Here is a 17496-nt window from a genome sequence, read left to right on the forward strand (position 1 = left end):
ATCTGGCTGGCGATGACTCCTGGCGGTGGCGGCACGAGCGCGTGAGCTGAATGGACTCTTGGCGATGGCGGCGTTCAGGTGAGTATAGTTCCCCCCGCTCCGCCGGCCTGACGCTGATTTTATGCGCCTCCTGGCGCCGTTGATGCGTGCGTGCTGTGCGCCGCCGCAAGTGCTGCCGGGATTCGTAGTCCCGTGCGGCGGCGCGGGATCTGGCTGGCGATGACTCCTGGCGGTGGCGGCACGAGCGCGTGAGCTGAATGGACTCTTGGCGATGGCGGCGTTCAGGTGAGTATAGTTCCCCCTGCTCCGCCGGCCTGACGCTGATTTTATGCGCCTCCTGGCGCCGTTGATGCGTGCGTGCTGTGCGCCGCCGCAAGTGCTGCCGGGATTCGTAGTCCCGTGCGGCGGCGCGGGATCTGGCTGGCGATGACTCCTGGCGGTGGCGGCACGAGCGCGTGAGCTGAATGGACTCTTGGCGATGGCGGCGTTCAGGTGAGTATAGTTCCCCCCGCTCCGCCGGCCTGACGCTGATTTTATGCGCCTCCTGGCGCCGTTGATGCGTGCGTGCTGTGCGCCGCCGCACGTGCTGCCGGGATTCGTAGTCCCGTGCGGCGGCGCGGGATCTGGCTGGCGATGACTCCTGGCGGTGGCGGCACAAGCGCGTGAGCTGAATGGACTCTTGGCGATGGCGGCGTTCAGGTGAGTATAGTTCCCCCCGCTCCGCCGGCCTGACGCTGATTTTATGCGCCTCCTGGCGCCGTTGATGCGTGCGTGCTGTGCGCCGCCGCAAGTGCTGCCGGGATTCGTAGTCCCGTGCGGCGGCGCGGGATCTGGCTGGCGATGACTCCTGGCGGTGGCGGCACGAGCGAGTGAGCTGAATGGACTCTTGGCGATGGCGGCGTTCAGGTGAGTATAGTTCCCCCCGCTCCGCCGGCCTGACGCTGATTTTATGCGCCTCCTGGCGCCGTTGATGCGTGCGTGCTGTGCGCCGCCGCAAGTGCTGCCGGGATTCGTAGTCCCGTGCGGCGGCGCGGGATCTGGCTGGCGATGACTCCTGGCGGTGGCGGCACGAGCGCGTGAGCTGAATGGACTCTTGGCGATGGCGGCGTTCAGGTGAGTATAGTTCCCCCCGCTCCGCCGGCCTGACGCTGATTTTATGCGCCTCCTGGCGCCGTTGATGCGTGCGTGCTGTGCGCCGCCGCAAGTGCTGCCGGGATTCGTAGTCCCGTGCGGCGGCGCGGGATCTGGCTGGCGATGACTCCTGGCGGTGGCGGCACGAGCGCGTGAGCTGAATGGACTCTTGGCGATGGCGGCGTTCAGGTGAGTATAGTTCCCCAATGGGTCATTAATTGCCTCTTGTCCAGGGCCTTAATAATAAAATTGTGTAGAATTAAAGTTAGAGTAACAGAATGTGATTCACTCTCCAGCGAAGCACGCGCATACACATAATAAAGCCCTCACGTGAATTAAAAATATATACCTGCGTCGTTCTCCTAGCACAAAGGTGCGTCAGGAACCAGAGGACTGTAGTTACACGCCGCTGGCCTCTGATTGGACCAGCAAAAGTGTCTCTTAAGGTTCTATCGTATGCTGTCGGGTACAGGTTCTCAGCAGGACGCATTCGTGCAGCTAAGCCCTGCCTCACTGTCAATTTCTGCATTGATTTATATCCCAAATACTCTGGCCTTCTTTCCACAAGGCACCTAGCATAAGTCCCAGAAGGCACTCCTAAAATCCCTGCCATTAAACAGTTTCTAACATCTGCCTCAAAAAGGGGCAGAGTTACCAGGTGACGCATGCTTCAGAAAATCTGGGTTCCGGTCCTAAGCATTTATGTTTACAAACCAGTGCATTCTGGGAGTTGTGGTTTTGATTCATTTCAGTTGAAGTATCACCTGAAGACAAATATATATATATATATATTTTTTTTTTAAAGGAAAATAAATGCTGGCAAAACGCAGTTCCTGTGACCTTGAATCACATGGCAGCCGTAAACATGAGCGCATGTCATGATTTTAGGGGCCAACAGCACGCGATTTTGTTTACTTTCATTCCCATTTGTTTAGCATTTTGTGCTAAATTAGAGCCCTTTCTTCATCTTTTTATTTGCAGTTTTAATATAGCGCGAACTCGACCCGAAGGTATGGGAGCGCTTTAAATGAGCACCACCTACATTACACATTCATTTTAGGTAGGCACGGGGAGATTAAGGGATTTGCCCAAAATCACAGGGTGTTGAGATGACGCCGAGACTCGAACCTGATTTATCGAGCTCTTCAGTCGGAGCGGCAATGCCGTTGCGCCATCTCCTAAATCGTTGATCTTTCTCGGTTAATTAGGGTGGCAAGGTATTAAAATCTTGGCTGGAAGTTGTGAAGTCTGCTCTGCATTTTTGTGGCTGTGTCTCGTGACCTCGCTCACATTTAGTTTGGAAGTTGTCGGCTGATCTATTCGTGTAAATTCTCAGTAACCCGGCACTTCCTGCACGTTGCTCCCGTTGTGCCGCCTGCCGTCCAGCAGGTGGAGACACAGCCCCTCCAAACACACTGGGAGAAAAGTCAGGCAGGAACGAGACAGTGATGTGTTGGGCCAGCTGGGAGAGAAAGCATCGGGTAAAAAAAAAAAAAACACCGAACAAAGAAAGAAGGGAGGAAACTAGGAAACACAGCACTTTTGGGAGCAGCCAAGTGAAGGAAGGGGCCCCCCAACAGAGGCTGCGAGACACCCTGAAGGAAGACTGCAGGGTGGGGGCACGAGCAGGAGGGGGCAGGAGTCTCAGCGCCCGGCTGGGGAGCACCGGACCCCCTTGAAGCAGAGAGCCCCTTGCAACATCTGCGCCGTTTGCGTTGGAAGTGGCCCCGAGTGCACGTCCTGCGGGGTCCCCGGTGCGCAGTGATTTGTGGGCGCGGAGCCGGGTCCCCGATGCACGGAGCCAGGAGCAGGGCTGCTGGGAAGTAGCGGATCCCGAAGTTGCAGCCGGTCTGCGGAGCCGGAGCGAGGGGGCGGAGAGGCGGGAGCCACGGAGCCCGGTGGGAGAGCCCCGGGGGAGATGGGGTGAGTGCGAGCGCTGGGGGTGCAGCGCAAGAAGTGCCGGTGTTAAGAGACTCTCCATGTGCTCGGCTTAAAAAGTGCCGGTGGGCAGAGCCCCGGCGGAGGTGGGGTGCTTGTGCACGATGTCAGAGGACTGGGGGCCCGGGAGCCCCCGATCTGTTCAGTTTAAGTGCCAGGGGGCAGTGCACGAGGGTGGGCGTGAGTGAGCTCTCTTGGGGGTCTCATCGGGTCCAGGAGTGCCCGATCTGTTCAGTTTAAGTGCCAGGGGGCAGTGCACCTGGGTGGGGTGAGTGAGCTCTCTGGGGGGGTCTCATAGGGTCCCGGAGTGCCCGATCTGTTCAGTTTAAGTGCCAGGGGGCAGAGCACAAGGGTGAGTGAGATCAATGTAAGAGTGATCTCAAGGGGCTCTACGGGGTGTGCAAGGAAGTGCCTGAAGTGGTGAGTGTGATCAATGTATGAGAGGACTGGTGGCTGTATGGGGGGATCGTTGTTCAATGTAAGCAGTGCCAGGGCAGTGCCCGGGGGCGATGAGGCGATTGTACCCAATATAAGGGGGCTGGGGGATGTGTGGGGTTGCCCAGTGTGTTCAGTTGGAGTGCCAGGGAGCAGATCGGCGGAGCCTGGTCGATGCCCGGGTGGAGCACTGGCAGAGGAGACGCGTGGGATTACATTTAAGAAGTGCCAAGGAGCCCGCTGCCAGAGCCCTCGAGGGGCAGGGGTGGAGTGAGTGAGCGCACTAGAATGAGGGCCTGGGGCTGAGTGGGGGTATTCCACTTAAGAAGTGCTGGGGGAAAGACTGACAGAACCCCCGGGAGGAGGTGGGGTGAGTGTGCCACTGCAAGGGGGCAATGGAAGGGGGCTAAGCTGTCACCCACTGTGTTCAGTTTAAGTTGTCCAGTGGTGGCACACTGGCAGAGCCTGTGAGGCGGTGGGATGAGGGCGCTCACTGGGAGAGAGGACAGGGGGCTTAGTGTCTGCCCAGTGTGTTCAGCCTAAGAAGATCTTTGGTGAAGAAGCTCACTGAGAGAGGGGTCTGGGGGCTCACTGAGAGTGGGGTCTGGGGGCTCACTGAGAGAGGGGTCTGGGGGCTCACTGAGAGAGGGGTCTGGGGGCTCACTGAGAGAGGGGTCTGGGGGCTCACTGAGAGTGGGGTCTGGGGGCTCACTGAGAGAGGGGTCTGGAGGCTCACTGAGAGAGGGGCCTGGGGGCTCCCTGAGAGCGGAGTCTGGGGGCTCCCTGAGAGAGGGGTCTGGGGACTCCCTGAGAGAGGAGTCTGGGGGCTCCCTGAGAGAGGGGTCTGGGGGCTCCCTGAGAGAGGGGTCTGGGGGCTCCCTGAGAGAGGGGTCTGGGGGCTCCCTGAGAGAGGGGTCTGGGGGCTCCCTGAGAGAGGGGTCTGGGGGCTCCCTGAGCGAGGGGTCTGGGGGCTCACTGAGAGAGAATTCTGGGGGCTCACTAAGAGAGGCATCTTGCGGCTCACTGAGAGAGGGGTCTTGGGGTTCACTGAGAGAGGCGCCTGGGGGCTCGCTGATAGATGAGTCTGGTGGCTCGCTGAGAGAGGGGTCTGGGGGTTTGCTGTGAGAGGCATCTGGGTACTCACTAAGAGAGCCATCTGGGTGCTCACTGAGAGAGGCATCTGGGTGCTCACTGAGAGAGGCGCCTGGAGCCTCGCTGATAGATGGGTCTAGGGCTCACTGAGAGAGGAGTTTAAGGTCTTGCTGAAAGAGGGGTCGGGGGCTCGCTAAGAGAGGGGTCTGGGTGGTCAATGTGAGAGGGATCTGGGTGCTTACTGAGAGAGGATTCTAGGGGCTCGCTGAGAGAGGGGTCTGGGTGCTCACTGAGAGAGGCGTCTGGGGGCTCACTAAGAGAGGCATCTGGGGGCTCACCGTGAGAGGCGTCTTGGGGCTCGCTGAGAGATGGGTCTGGGGCTCACTGAGAGGCGTCTGGGGGTTCACTGAGAGAGGGTATTGGGAGCTCACTGAGAGAGTGGTCTGGGGTCTTGCTGATCGAGGGGTCTGGGATATCACTAGAGAGGATCCTGGGGCTGACTGAGAGAGGCATCTGGGGCCTAACTGAGAGAGGGGTCTGGGGGCTCACTGAGAGAGGGGTCTGGGGGTCGCTGAGAGAGGGGTCTGGTGGCTCACTGAGAGAGTGGTCTGCGTGCTCACTGAGAGGCGTCTGGAGGCTCAGTGAGAGAGGTGTTGGGGGTCTTGCTGAGAGAGGTGTTGCGGGGGTCTCGCTGAGTGGGGTCTTGGGGCTCACTGAGAGAGGGTCTTGCTGAGAGAGGCGTATGGGTGCTCAGTGAGAGAGGGTTCTGGGGGCTCACTAGCATAGGCATTTGGGGCTCACTGAGAGAGGGGTCTAGGAACTTAGTGTGTTAAGCCTAAGAAGGCAGACTGTCAGACCCTTGGTGAGGGGCTGAATGAGAGTGGTGTCTGGGGCTCAGTGTCTGCCCAGTGTGTTCAGGTTAAGAAGTGCCAGGTGCAGACTGGCAGAGTTGTGCTCCCTTTAAACGGGCAGCAGAGTCTGCTTGGGGTGGCGGACAGGCCCGATTTCCGGAGGTTTTATCTGTATGGGCCAAGGGGGCGGTCGGGTTTTGCCAATGTGGGTCCAATTTTTGTCAACTCTGGAGGTAGCCTACAAGCCCTAGATTTACATCATACCTTCTTCCAAACAGGCATACAGACCACAAAAAGAGTTATTTGAGAGTAATAGCTGATGTTCCAGCAGGCCAGACTTCAACACAAGCAGCTGGACACCAAGCAGATGGTAATAGCAGTGCAAGCTTCAGGAGGTCCCTGTTGCAGAAGCAAGCCTCGACATCTTCTCACTAGCAGGACCGGCTTCTTATTCCTTGCAGTTTGCCCAGCATGTATTTCATTGAGGCTACTAGTCACTCGCCGCCCAGTTCTGGTTGTTCTGCAGCCTCCTGATGAGTCGCTTGTTGACCCCGACTTAGTGGGTGTTCTTGTAGTCCAGTCTGCTGGTGACGAGAGTATGGGGGATGTTTTTCCGGGTGTTGACCAGGAGCCATTTGAAGATCTTCCTCCGCATCTTCAGGGTGTGGAAGCAGGAGGCAGAGGTGGCTTTGACTTGGGCGAGGCTTTCATGTTTACAGTCGATGACGATCCTGAGGCTGTTGGCGTAAATAATCCAAAATTGTGTTTACTACTGTTATTTGCACCGTGCTATCTACTGAAGCTTGACCGTTGGGTACTCCCACTTCTGGTGCAGTTAGTGCGTTTGACTAATGTGCATGTTTTGGGGAAACAGCCTTTACAGCGCAACCGTTACAACGCATGCCATTCCATCGCATGCCGTTGCAACGCAAAAGGTGTGCATCAGTGGGTAGAAGGTGTTGGATTTAACTCCAACACCTTCCCTACTGTTGCACACACTGGAGTTGGAATAGAAAATTAATCTATTCCAACTTCCAGCGGCCCCCCGACAGAAAGTCGGGGTAAAGTTTGGCATTGCAAGGGCATGAGATGTAATGGCATGCGTTGCAACATCACATATCTCATGTTTTGCGACATGTTCTCTTACACCTAGGAACTTGTAGTAAGCATGATTGGATTATTTATGCCCATGCCATTAACTGCGGCTTGACGGTCACGTATTAATATTTTAAGTGCCGACAGCGCGTTTGACTAATGTGCATGTCTTACACTTCGACACCTTCTCCTACCCAGGAACTTATCTATCTAGGAACTTGCAGCAAGCATGATACGCGTTGTACTGCTGTAATTCGTTTGTAAAGCATGTGTGGTCCTCCTTGTGATAACATTATGTCCATTGTTTCAGGACTATTGGACAGTAGAACAATGTGATGTATGGAAATTAAGTGATTACTTCCTGGTGTTAGCAATAGTAATCCCGTTATATATACCAATGGGTACATCTGGGTACAGGAGGAATCACTTTATCGACTGTTAGTGAAATGCCGCTTGCCGTTTGGACTTTCTTACCTCGATCTGGAGGATGTGCTCACGTATTATTATGTATGGTGCGATAAGACATTTGTGTCACCCTGTTCATTTACTCAGGACTCTGTGCCTACATAATTGTTAATTACAGAACATTTTCACTTTCACCACATAAGGAGGCAGAGACAGATCTAGATACGCTTTTCCCCTCTACGGACGACCGGTGCGGAGCCTCACGCGGAGGGCTGAACACATGGTCTGGGTAGACAGCCTGCATGATGTGAATTTTGAACCCTTGTTTATTTACACAATTTTTCACCTTTTTTCTTTGTAGGTGGGTTAAGCCCGTGACACCTACTTATATATTTATTGTCCTCATTTCCTTGGAATCAATGACGCCATTCTTCTTTCTGAAAGATATTTATTTTGGCCAGACTATATGCCACGTGTAACATATCTTTTTGGATTTTGCACCTGCTGGTGGGTAAAGGTACCAAAGTGTTTTGTACCTGTATATATTTTGATGTATGGTAATTTATTATTTTAGCCCTGAGGAAGTCGGAGGCGAATGTGAGACAGTGCCGAAACACGTGTCGGCTGTGTAGAATGCATGGACTGTTGCATAAGGAACAGGGAATCCAGGAAGTGTTTGTGGATCAAGTAAAAGACAACTGAAACATCACAACTCCTTGTTAGCTGTTTGAACTTTTCTAACTTTTAGTGCTCAGGACATGTTTGCTTGGAAAAATGTTTGGTGGCTTTCATGAAGAAACACCTTGAGCTATAGCTCTCAAGCTTCCCATATCTGGCCAGCTAGCTCATCCTGCCTGTATTCTTTACATCCCAAGTCTTGTGATCTAGATTTTACTATGGGGCAAGCAGGACTACGTATCCCAGAATGCAAAGTCAAACACCTGGTTTGGATGAGCTACTCATGCATGGACATGGGGTACGCAAGAGCTTCGTTGATGTGGGATGTCTTTGAGAAGCTTGGTTCTAAAGCTGTGGCCGGGTGGGCTTCTCAGTGTGAAACACTGCTGGCCCAGATGCACTTAAGAACCTGGGCCTCTCGAGCTGGGGGCTCTTAAAAGTTCGGCATTGAAGCCAAAGTCCGTCCTGCCAAATTTACCAGTTCGATAAGCGACTCGCTGCCCAGTCCAGGTTTTTTCTTTGAATTCTGGGACTTATAGATCAGGTTTTATGGTGTAATATCCAAGACTGCAAGGCCAGAATTCAAAGGGGAAAAAACCTGGACTGGAGCTTCCAGTGTTGTACGGACTTGGATACTTGGCAGGGCTGCAGAGTGAGTGTTCACAAACTTAGCTCCAACTTCGGGGCCGGTCTCGTGTCACTAAGAAGGGGTTTAAAGATGGAGGCTGTGGGTATCGGAGCTCGGAGGAGCCCAGCTATCTTCCATGGCTGGCCATATCGGCTTCTTGTTTCCTGTCCTTGGACTCTGTCCCAGTCTACGAAAGCTTGGAACATACAGTCAAAACACGCGCTCTGTTCTTTGAAAACACATTTTTACCAGTGGCGGCTTCTTCGCTAAGGCGGAGGAGGGTCGCCCCAGTGCTTTTTAGCAGTGAAATGAAGGAAAGATAAAAAAATAACTCGAGGTTTTTATCATTTTATTTGTTCCTGTTGCGGCATCTCGGCGGGCGGGGCTGCTCTGCTTGCAGAGCAAGGGGAGGAGTGGTGGGCACACTCTGTAAGTGCGCATGAATGTTTGGCCGGGTGTCTCGGCGGGCGGGGCTGCTCTGCTTTCAGAGCAGGGGGAGGAGTGGAAGGCACACTCAGTAAGTGCGCATGAATGTTTGGCCGGGTGTCTCGGCGGGCGGGGCTGCTCTGCTTGCAGAGCAAGGGGAGGAGTGGTGGGCACACTCTGTAAGTGCGCATGAATGTTTGGCCGGGTGTCTCGGCGGGCAGGGCTGCTCTGATTGCAGAGCAGGAGGAGGAGTGGTAGGCACACTCAGTAAGTGCGCATGAATGTTTGGCCGGGTGTCTCGGCGGGCGGGGCTGCTCTGATTGCAGAGCAGGGGGACGAGTGGAAGGCACACTCAGTAAGTGCGCATGAATGTTTGGCCGGGTGTCTCGGCGGGCGGGGCTGCTCTGCTTTCAGAGCAAGGGGAGGAGTGGTGGGCACACTCAGTAAGTGCGCATGAATGTTTGGCCGGGTGTCTCGGCGGGCGGGGCTGCTCTGCTTGCAGAGCAAGGGGAGGAGTGGTGGGCACACTCTGTAAGTGCGCATGAATGTTTGGCCGGGTGTCTCGGCGGGCGGGGCTGCTCTGCTTTCAGAGCAGGGGGAGGAGTGGAAGGCACACTCAGTAAGTGCGCATGAATGTTTGGCCGGGTGTCTCGGCGGGCGGGGCTGCTCTGCTTGCAGAGCAAGGGGAGGAGTGGTGGGCACACTCTGTAAGTGCGCATGAATGTTTGGCCAGGTGTCTCGGCGGGCAGGGCTGCTCTGATTGCAGAGCAGGAGGAGGAGTGGTAGGCACACTCAGTAAGTGCGCATGAATGTTTGGCCGGGTGTCTCGGCGGGCGGGGCTGCTCTGATTGCAGAGCAGGGGGACGAGTGGAAGGCACACTCAGTAAGTGCGCATGAATGTTTGGCCGGGTGTCTCGGCGGGCGGGGCTGCTCTGCTTTCAGAGCAAGGGGAGGAGTGGTGGGCACACTCAGTAAGTGCGCATGAATGTTTGGCCGGGTGTCTCGGCGGGCGGGGCTGCTCTGATTGCAGAGCAGGAGGAGGAGTGGTAGGCACACTCAGTAAGTGCGCATGAATGTTTGGCCGGGTGTCTCGGCGGGCGGGGCTGCTCTGATTGCAGAGCAGGGGGAGGAGTGGTAGGCACACTCAGTAAGTGCGCATGAATGTTTGGCCGGGTGTCTCGGCGGGCGGGGCTGCTCTGATTGCAGAGCAGGGGGAGGAGTGGAAGGCACACTCAGTAAGTGCGCATGAATGTTTGGCCGGGTGTCTCGGCGGGCGGGGCTGCTCTGATTGCAGAGCAGGAGGAGGAGTGGTAGGCACACTCAGTAAGTGCGCATGAATGTTTGGCCGGGTGTCTCGGCGGGCGGGGCTGCTCTGATTGCAGAGCAGGAGGAGGAGTGGTAGGCACACTCAGTAAGTGCGCATGAATGTTTGGCCGGGTGTCTCGGCGGGCGGGGCTGCTCTGATTGCAGAGCAGGGGGAGGAGTGGCAGGCACACTCAGTAAGTGCGCATGAATGTTTGGCCGGGTGTCTCGGCGGGCGGGGCTGCTCTGATTGCAGAGCAGGGGGAGGAGTGGTAGGCACACTCAGTAAGTGCGCATGAATGTTTGGCCGGGTGTCTCGGCGGGCGGGGCTGCTCTGATTGCAGAGCAGGGGGAGGAGTGGTAGGCACACTCGGTAAGTGCGCATGAATGTTTGGCCAGGTGTCTCGGCGGGCGGGGCTGCTCTGCTTTCAGTGCAAGGGGAGGAGTGGTAGGCACACTCTGTAAGTGCGCATGAATGTTTGGCCGGGTGTCTCGGCGGGCGGGGCTGCTCTGATTGCAGAGCAGGGGGAGGAGTGGTAGGCACACTCTGTAAGTGCGCATGAATGTTTGGCTGGGTGTCTCAGGCCGGCCAAACATTCATGCGCACTTTGCATGTTTTCCACCCAGGCCATTATTGCAGCCTGGGTGAAGAACATGCCCGGACTCCCACTGCCGAACCACGGCGCGCAGAACAATCATAGCGCTGCATTGTGATTGGCTACGGGGAGCCTGGGTGTGCTTCCTGTTCCGGCTGGAGCAGGGACCACCGAGGAGAGCCTGGCTGGAGTGAGGGACTACGGAGGAGAGACGCGGCGGGAAGCGCGAGAAGGGAAGGTTCTTTCTTTTTTTGCACCGGCTTCTCCCCCCGCCTTGCCCGATCCGTGCGGCCGCCACTGGTTTCCACCATCTAAAGCTTCTCATGAGCGCCTTGTTCATGGCCTCTGATAACTTTACTGATGGGAGACTTTGAAAAACGCGCAGGCCCGCAGGGTGTCTCTCTCTACAGAGGGTACTTTTGAACCCTCTCCTTGGAGGTACCTCTGTCTGCTGTCTCACACATCAGACTGCCACCACTTCCTTTCAAGCACACCCTGGACTCCCGGTCACAGCCGGCCCTGGCGGACACAGACTCTGGCCAACGTACCTTCTGCCACCAGGCGCTACGCCACCTCGGCGTTCCCACCTGCCTCACAGCGGCCTTTATACCTTTATTCGCTATAAACTCCAAACACTACTTCTCGGGCCGTATTATTACAAACAGGAGGGGAAAACATAAGATTGCACGCACCAGTGTTTACCGCAGTAATGCAATAACTAGTCGTTAGATCCCAAACCTTTTCCCCACCCAGAGTCCTGGCTGGCCCCCTAGCTGGACCTTCCAGCACCGGAGCAGCGAACCAGACCCCCTTCCGCCAACTCTGGGGCCATTGCTGAATTTAACTCGGCGCAAACTCGCCTGCTACCCAACACCCAGGAGCGGGGCCTGCTGGGAAGCTGAACCCAGAACCACGATGCCAGAGCCAGCCCTAGCGACGGGTCTCCCCTCGGTGCCACTTGGGAGGTGGGCCTGGGCAACCAGGCAGCCAGCTGGTAGCATCATTGCCCCACCTCCCCAGGGCAGTACATGGGAGTAAGTACCCTCGAAGTGTCCGGGACAGTCGCAGAAGCCACCGAAGGTCCCCTGCCCCCCACATGAGCCAACCCAGAATTCACGCGACTTTTTATAAAGTCTGATACCCGAGTGTCCCTGTACAAAGACCGGAGCCAGCGGCGACTGTCAGACACGTCCCAGCGCTAAACAAGACACCGGCCTGGCTGCTGTCACCGGCCGCCCTCCGCGGTGACTCGCCTCTAACACAGAGGATGACCCAAGAAACTCGGCTGCCCCCTTCATGCTGCCCAGTGAGGACTCCAGACCGTAAAGGGCACTCGGACTCTGAAAGCGCCAAGAACCCGTGCGCATGCTAATAAGGCACTACAGAGATGCCCGTAACCATAACGTTCTCGACGGGTCTTTTTGGCACAATTACAGTGACATTTACGGGCTTTCTGGGTCAAATTATAGTAAAATTGGGGGAGAGAATTTTTTTTTTAATAAACATGCACATTTCTTGAAGCTTGTTTTTTTTCGATTCATCCTTGGGAAACTCGACTGAAAGGGCCCTATGTTGGCACTCACAGATGGCATAAAAAGCCACAATGTCCTGGTCCTCACGGCCTGGAGGGGAGCAACCTTCAAACGATCTTTTGCAAGAAGCAAAAAAAAAAAAAAGACTTTTCCCAGAGCCGGAGCCTGGAGCTGGCTGGTGGGAGCTAGTCAATAGCATGTGCTTGGGGACAGGCTTGTTGGAGCAGGCTGCAGGCGGGGGAGTGCTGGCTAATTACTGCCTCCTGCCTCATTAAGACGAGATCAGCTCGACGCAGCCCCCTGCAGCAGAAACCACTTGGCGCCCCCCGGCTGCCCCCAGAGTCTGGGAGGGAACAACGAAGCTTTTCAGGGTCCCTTACACGGGTTTTTATTCAAAATTAATTAGGGAGGCAGCCTAGAGGGCCAACCTGATACACTGATCTGGTGTGAACCCTAAAGGCGCTAAGGAGCGCCCTGTTCTGCAGGGAACACCCGCTTATTAGCTGCCACCCCAGGCTCCAACAAGCATTTCCAAAGCCAGCACTGGCAACGGGCGCTGGGACAGTTCTCAGAGCGGGGGTGCCGCATCGCTGACGTCATGGAGATGGTGAACGTGTGACAAGATGGAGGCAAACATTAAGGACATCTTTATGGCTCATTCGCCTTCTGAACTCCAGTACGGTTATTTTTAGGGGTGCTACGGCACCCCCTGCACGCCTTCCAAATGTGGCATGCATATGATTGACAAAAATTAAGTAAAAAGGAACCCATCACAATAATAATGGGGGAAAAAAACATGAAATGAAAGCAGACATTGGCCTTGAGACTCAAGTGGACTACTTTTTAGGCTGGTGTACGAAACAAAATACCACTAACGGTGAAGGGGGTGGATGAGTAAAATGGGCCGCCCCGTCCACCCATGCTGTACGGTGTGGTCACTGCAAGCAAAATGTGAATGACACACAAACAGACTAGTGTATGTATCATGTATGTCATTTTATTATGATTATTTTTTCAAATATAAGACCTGCGACTGCAGTTTGTTTGATTTCTGTCAGTCCCAAGTGTGTTGTGGCTATTTGAAAGATGTATTGTAATCCTGTCCATTTTTTGGTAGTTCATGTTGAAAGCCACAAACTGGGAGACTCGTGTAGTCACTGGAAACTTGAACTTTAAACATGGCCGCAAAGACGTAGTATTCTATACCATTTCTGCCCATAGACCAGCGCGATGTGGGGCCTCAGCGCAAGTGGATTAGCTCCATTGCACACCTGGCACTGACACAAACTAACTATTCTACATTTGCTAGACATTTTTTTGGCTTAATAAACAATCTTGCAAGGCCCTCATTTACATCTGCAACCAGCCTAATGCTGTCAATCACCATGAATTTACCTGCGAGGGAGTGGCCCTGGAAAGCCCGACAACACCCCAAGCACAATTTCTCCATCACAAGAAAATTGGGGTTATTCACAGTATTTGTTCTAGATGTGAATTTCGGAAAAAGACCAGTTTGAATGAGTCCTGAAGAAGGCTTTGCACACTAATGCCAAGCCGAAACGCTGTTGACACCGCCACTTATGCACCCTGCAATTGACCCTACTGACACAACTGAAGATTTTAATTGTGGATTCTAGGCAGTCTGTGTCACCTTTGACATGCACAGTAATTGCATCATAATTCCAGGGATAGTAAAAGTAAGATCACGCCCTCTTGGACTGTGACCTCATATGTTTGACCTCTTGCCCCACCTTTTGGCCTTCATCAGAATTCAATTGGCTGCAAATATGTCTGTTAAATCCTTGGTTTTGTGTTTATGCTGCTGCTGCCTTCATGACCTCTGAGACCAGGGTTTGCAAGGGGTATCCAGGGGCAAGGAATTGTATCATCTGTTCCCCGTTTGACACGCTTGCACATGACAACTCACATGTGCTTCGTCATTTGAACAATGAAAAAAATATGTAAGATTTTTTTATGTTCTAGTTTAAAACATGCTGGAACAGTATACAATTAACACATCGAGACGCCAGTGCTGCCGCTTTCTTTAACTATTTTAAGAAAGGAAAAGAATCAAATAAGTCTCTTTCAACCACTTTTTCAGTTTGAATTAATCTTCTTTATTTATACCAGTTTCAATTATTTCTAAACATGGAACAATTTGACAAAACTTGACAATCATCACAAAAAACACCAACACTTACAGCCCCCACAGAAAACAAATTCCCATTTGGAAACCATTTGGTGTTCCCCTTTGCATAGACTCACATCAACAATCTCCCTAGCAATCTTCAACGAGTTGCCACATTCATCCCATCAGACTTTCCTCATTCACACCAAACCAACCCTGGGGTGCCTAAACAAAATCTTTTCTTGAAAAGACACTACATTTTTCAAATCAAACAAAAACACAGCAATAAATTCAAAGGTAGGCCATCAATAATTCACAACCTAATACAAATATCGAAAAATGAATTCTCTTGATTGGCCTAAAGCGTCGTGGTCTACGCGTTTCGAATCCCTTCCTTTGAGGGATTCTCCTCAGAACCAAGGATTTCTTCTCAAACCCAGATAGACCACTCTCATATCTTGTTTGTTAGGTAGGACGCTAAGCATCTAATTGCGGATGACCTTCCAAATTCACTGGAGATTCGCTTATTGTTGGACGATTTTCTTAATACCATTTTCGGATTTGTAATCTTGGGGGGGCGGGGGTAAAAATCTCCACTGTTTAGATTGGAAACAAATTCCTAAATTATTCGAAGATGCATCAACATAAATCACTCCGTCGGACGCTCACTCTTTATTCCAATGAATGTGCAATTGCACATTCATTGGAATAACGAGTAACGGGATTCGGGAACGCGTAAGGGGGTGATGTGGTAGCAAGACAAAGGGTTTCTCTACCCTGGTGTTTTGTGGTGGCGGGGGCCCTTCTTGGGACCTTCCAACCTACCTCGAGTGAGTCAGTTGCACCCAGGGTGATTCCTGAAGGTTTCTCTGCAGGGGAGTTTGGGTCTGTCAGCCTTACATCTACACAGGACCTGGCAGTGGTGTCCTGTAGGGGGCACTGTGTCTTGTGCCCTACACCAAAGGGCATGTGATTGACTGTCAGAGTCTTCCTAGTGCACTGTTTGCAGGTCTTCTGTCTCTTCTGGGGAGTCTCCTGAAGCACTTGTTTCCTTCTGGAATCTCCTTATGCTTTGGAAATATGCTCGCCTCATTCCAGACTGAATTCAGGTTTGCACTGCCTTGTTTTGTTTATAACCATCTCTGAAACGTGTTCTTTCCTTTCGCTTCTGGTCTTGGTTTCTGTTAAAAAGGCACGCAACAACACAGGATAATTGGGTGCAACAGATCATTGTTTTAAAGAGAGGAAACTGGCAAACAAAAAGCATTGGCAAAGCCAATAGGTATTGCGTTGTGAGTTCTAATAAAAGCATTAAAAAAGCTAGCTGCGGTGAAAAAACTACAAACAAAAAGACCAAGTGCTTTCCGTGTATACAATGCTTTGAGGTAAACCATTTATTGTGTAATGATTTTGTGTGCTTTTGAGAAGTTAAATAGCCCTTTGCAATGCCTACAATCCATAGGTAGAGGAATGATACACCAAACAGCCAATAGCATTAGGCGACAGGGCCCATTCTGTGTATAGTTTAAAGAAGTGTTGAGAGTGGGTTTTGCTGCGGGTGTGCTGTCGAAGACCCAATGATCATGCCCCCGGGTTGGAGGAAGGCCAGCTACTTACTATGCGTACCAGGCACATGGAGATGGTAAACCTCTAGTGATGTCATGGTTAGACATCGCCTAATGCAGCATGTCTAGACGTGCAAGCATGGCATATGTTTTTTATTCCTTTGCCCAGATTTAACCCATTAGCCACTAATATTTTTAGATTAACATCCCATGGCCGCACAGTAACTTAAGGCCTAGGGATATGTGGAGTTGCTCATCAGGCGGCGTAGGAGAACGGGTCTGTAGAAGCCCCCCCCCCGTCCCACTTCCTCCTGACATGACCTGGACATTTTGCTGTAAGCGTTGCTCAGTGTAGGTGACAGTCGCTGCCCCAACCTGGCGGACATGGCCAGCGGCAGAGTTTTCATAGCACAGTTTAAAGTGCTTTTTTCACCTACAGAGACATAAAGGGTGGCTGCCGCTGGCTCTAGAGGGTAGTGTTTGGGTTATGTTGGGACATTCGATTGGGACATGTGATTTAGTGAAAATCTGCGTAAAAAGTTTTTTACACAATCATTTTCCTGTCAAAACGCTTTGTACGTCCTCATTCAACAATTAAAATCAAATATTTTCCAAGCATAAATTAATTTTATAGAATTTTTTTCTCAAACTAGACTAATCCTTAGTTAAAAGAATACCTTCAGAAACTTTCGCAGAGAACCCAGGTTTGTACCGGACTGTCCATTCGCAACACGGCTCTCTGGCTCTCTGCTACAGTTCACTGCGCGGGGCCTTCTCTGTTCCCTCACTCTTTACCTTCCTCGGTTTGGGGGATCAAGGCGTGATTGGGTGCTGGGCCAGCTGCTACCCTACTAATCGTTGGGTGTTTCCTTAAATGTTATTTTTCAGTACACGTGCAGCAACCTCCTTCCTGAAATAGTCTTACAAACTTGAAAAAAGCAAAAAAGTGCAATAGAACGTGGGCAAATTTAATTGGTTAAGGAATTTCAAGTGAATATGGGGTCTTGGTGATGAGAACTGCAAAACTCTTCACCTACTGGAACACAACACCCACCAAAAACAAAAATATAAACTTAGAATATTTTTATACCAAAATAATTCCTGTTGAGAAAATGTAGTCTGGAAGTCGGGGACTAGGGGTACAGTTTCTATAGGGAGTACGCTTTCTTTTAGGGGTGTGGTTTCTTGTAAGGGTACGGTTTCTTTTAGGGGTACAGTTTCTTTTAGAGGTACAGTTTTTTTAGGGGTACGGTTTCTTTTAGGATGACGGTTCCACTAATGTTCATCGTCAGCTCTTCGATTTAGTTAGGTTCAGTGTTTAGGGCACATGCACGGCTAAGGTTTTATCAATGGTCTATTACATTTTTTCGTTTTACGACCCTTTCCAGATTACATTTTCGAGATTATAGATTTCAGCATTGTAATACATTTTTTAAGTTTTAAAATTTCAGGATTTTCGTTTTCGATGTAGTCGCCTAGGTTGTACAATTTTGGGTAAACTTCATGTCGTGTAGACTCTCCTTCGATTTCTATGAGACAAAAATAAAAAGTCGAATATGTTGTGAAAAAAAGAAGAATATAGATGACCGACAGAATAGAGAGCAAAATTGATTTAAATAGCACATGAAGGCCCCCCTCACCCTCAATCTTTGAGGAGGCCATGGACATCTTTGGAAGATCTTTGATAGACCAAG

At 52.1% G+C, this 17496-nt stretch overlaps 1 protein-coding gene across 2 annotated transcripts in view; it reads left to right on the plus strand.

Annotated features, from left to right (window-relative positions):
- Positions 1-1258: 1258 nt before the first annotated feature.
- Positions 1259-17496, plus strand: part of HOMER3 (homer scaffold protein 3) — a 288001-nt gene continuing 271763 nt past the window's right edge. Inside the window, exon 1 of one of the 2 annotated variants that reach the window (XM_085639959.1) lies at positions 1259-1320. In XM_085639959.1, coding sequence (XP_085496085.1) covers positions 1307-1320 — 14 coding nt within the window. In that variant the 5' untranslated portion in view covers positions 1259-1306. Of the gene's footprint in view, positions 1321-2549; positions 3055-17496 lie in introns of those variants that run through there. The other variant, XM_085639960.1, reaches the window with a different exon arrangement.

This window comes from Triturus cristatus, chromosome 12, assembly GCF_964204655.1.
Source record: "Triturus cristatus chromosome 12, aTriCri1.1, whole genome shotgun sequence".
Taxonomy (NCBI): Eukaryota; Metazoa; Chordata; class Amphibia; order Caudata; family Salamandridae; genus Triturus; species Triturus cristatus.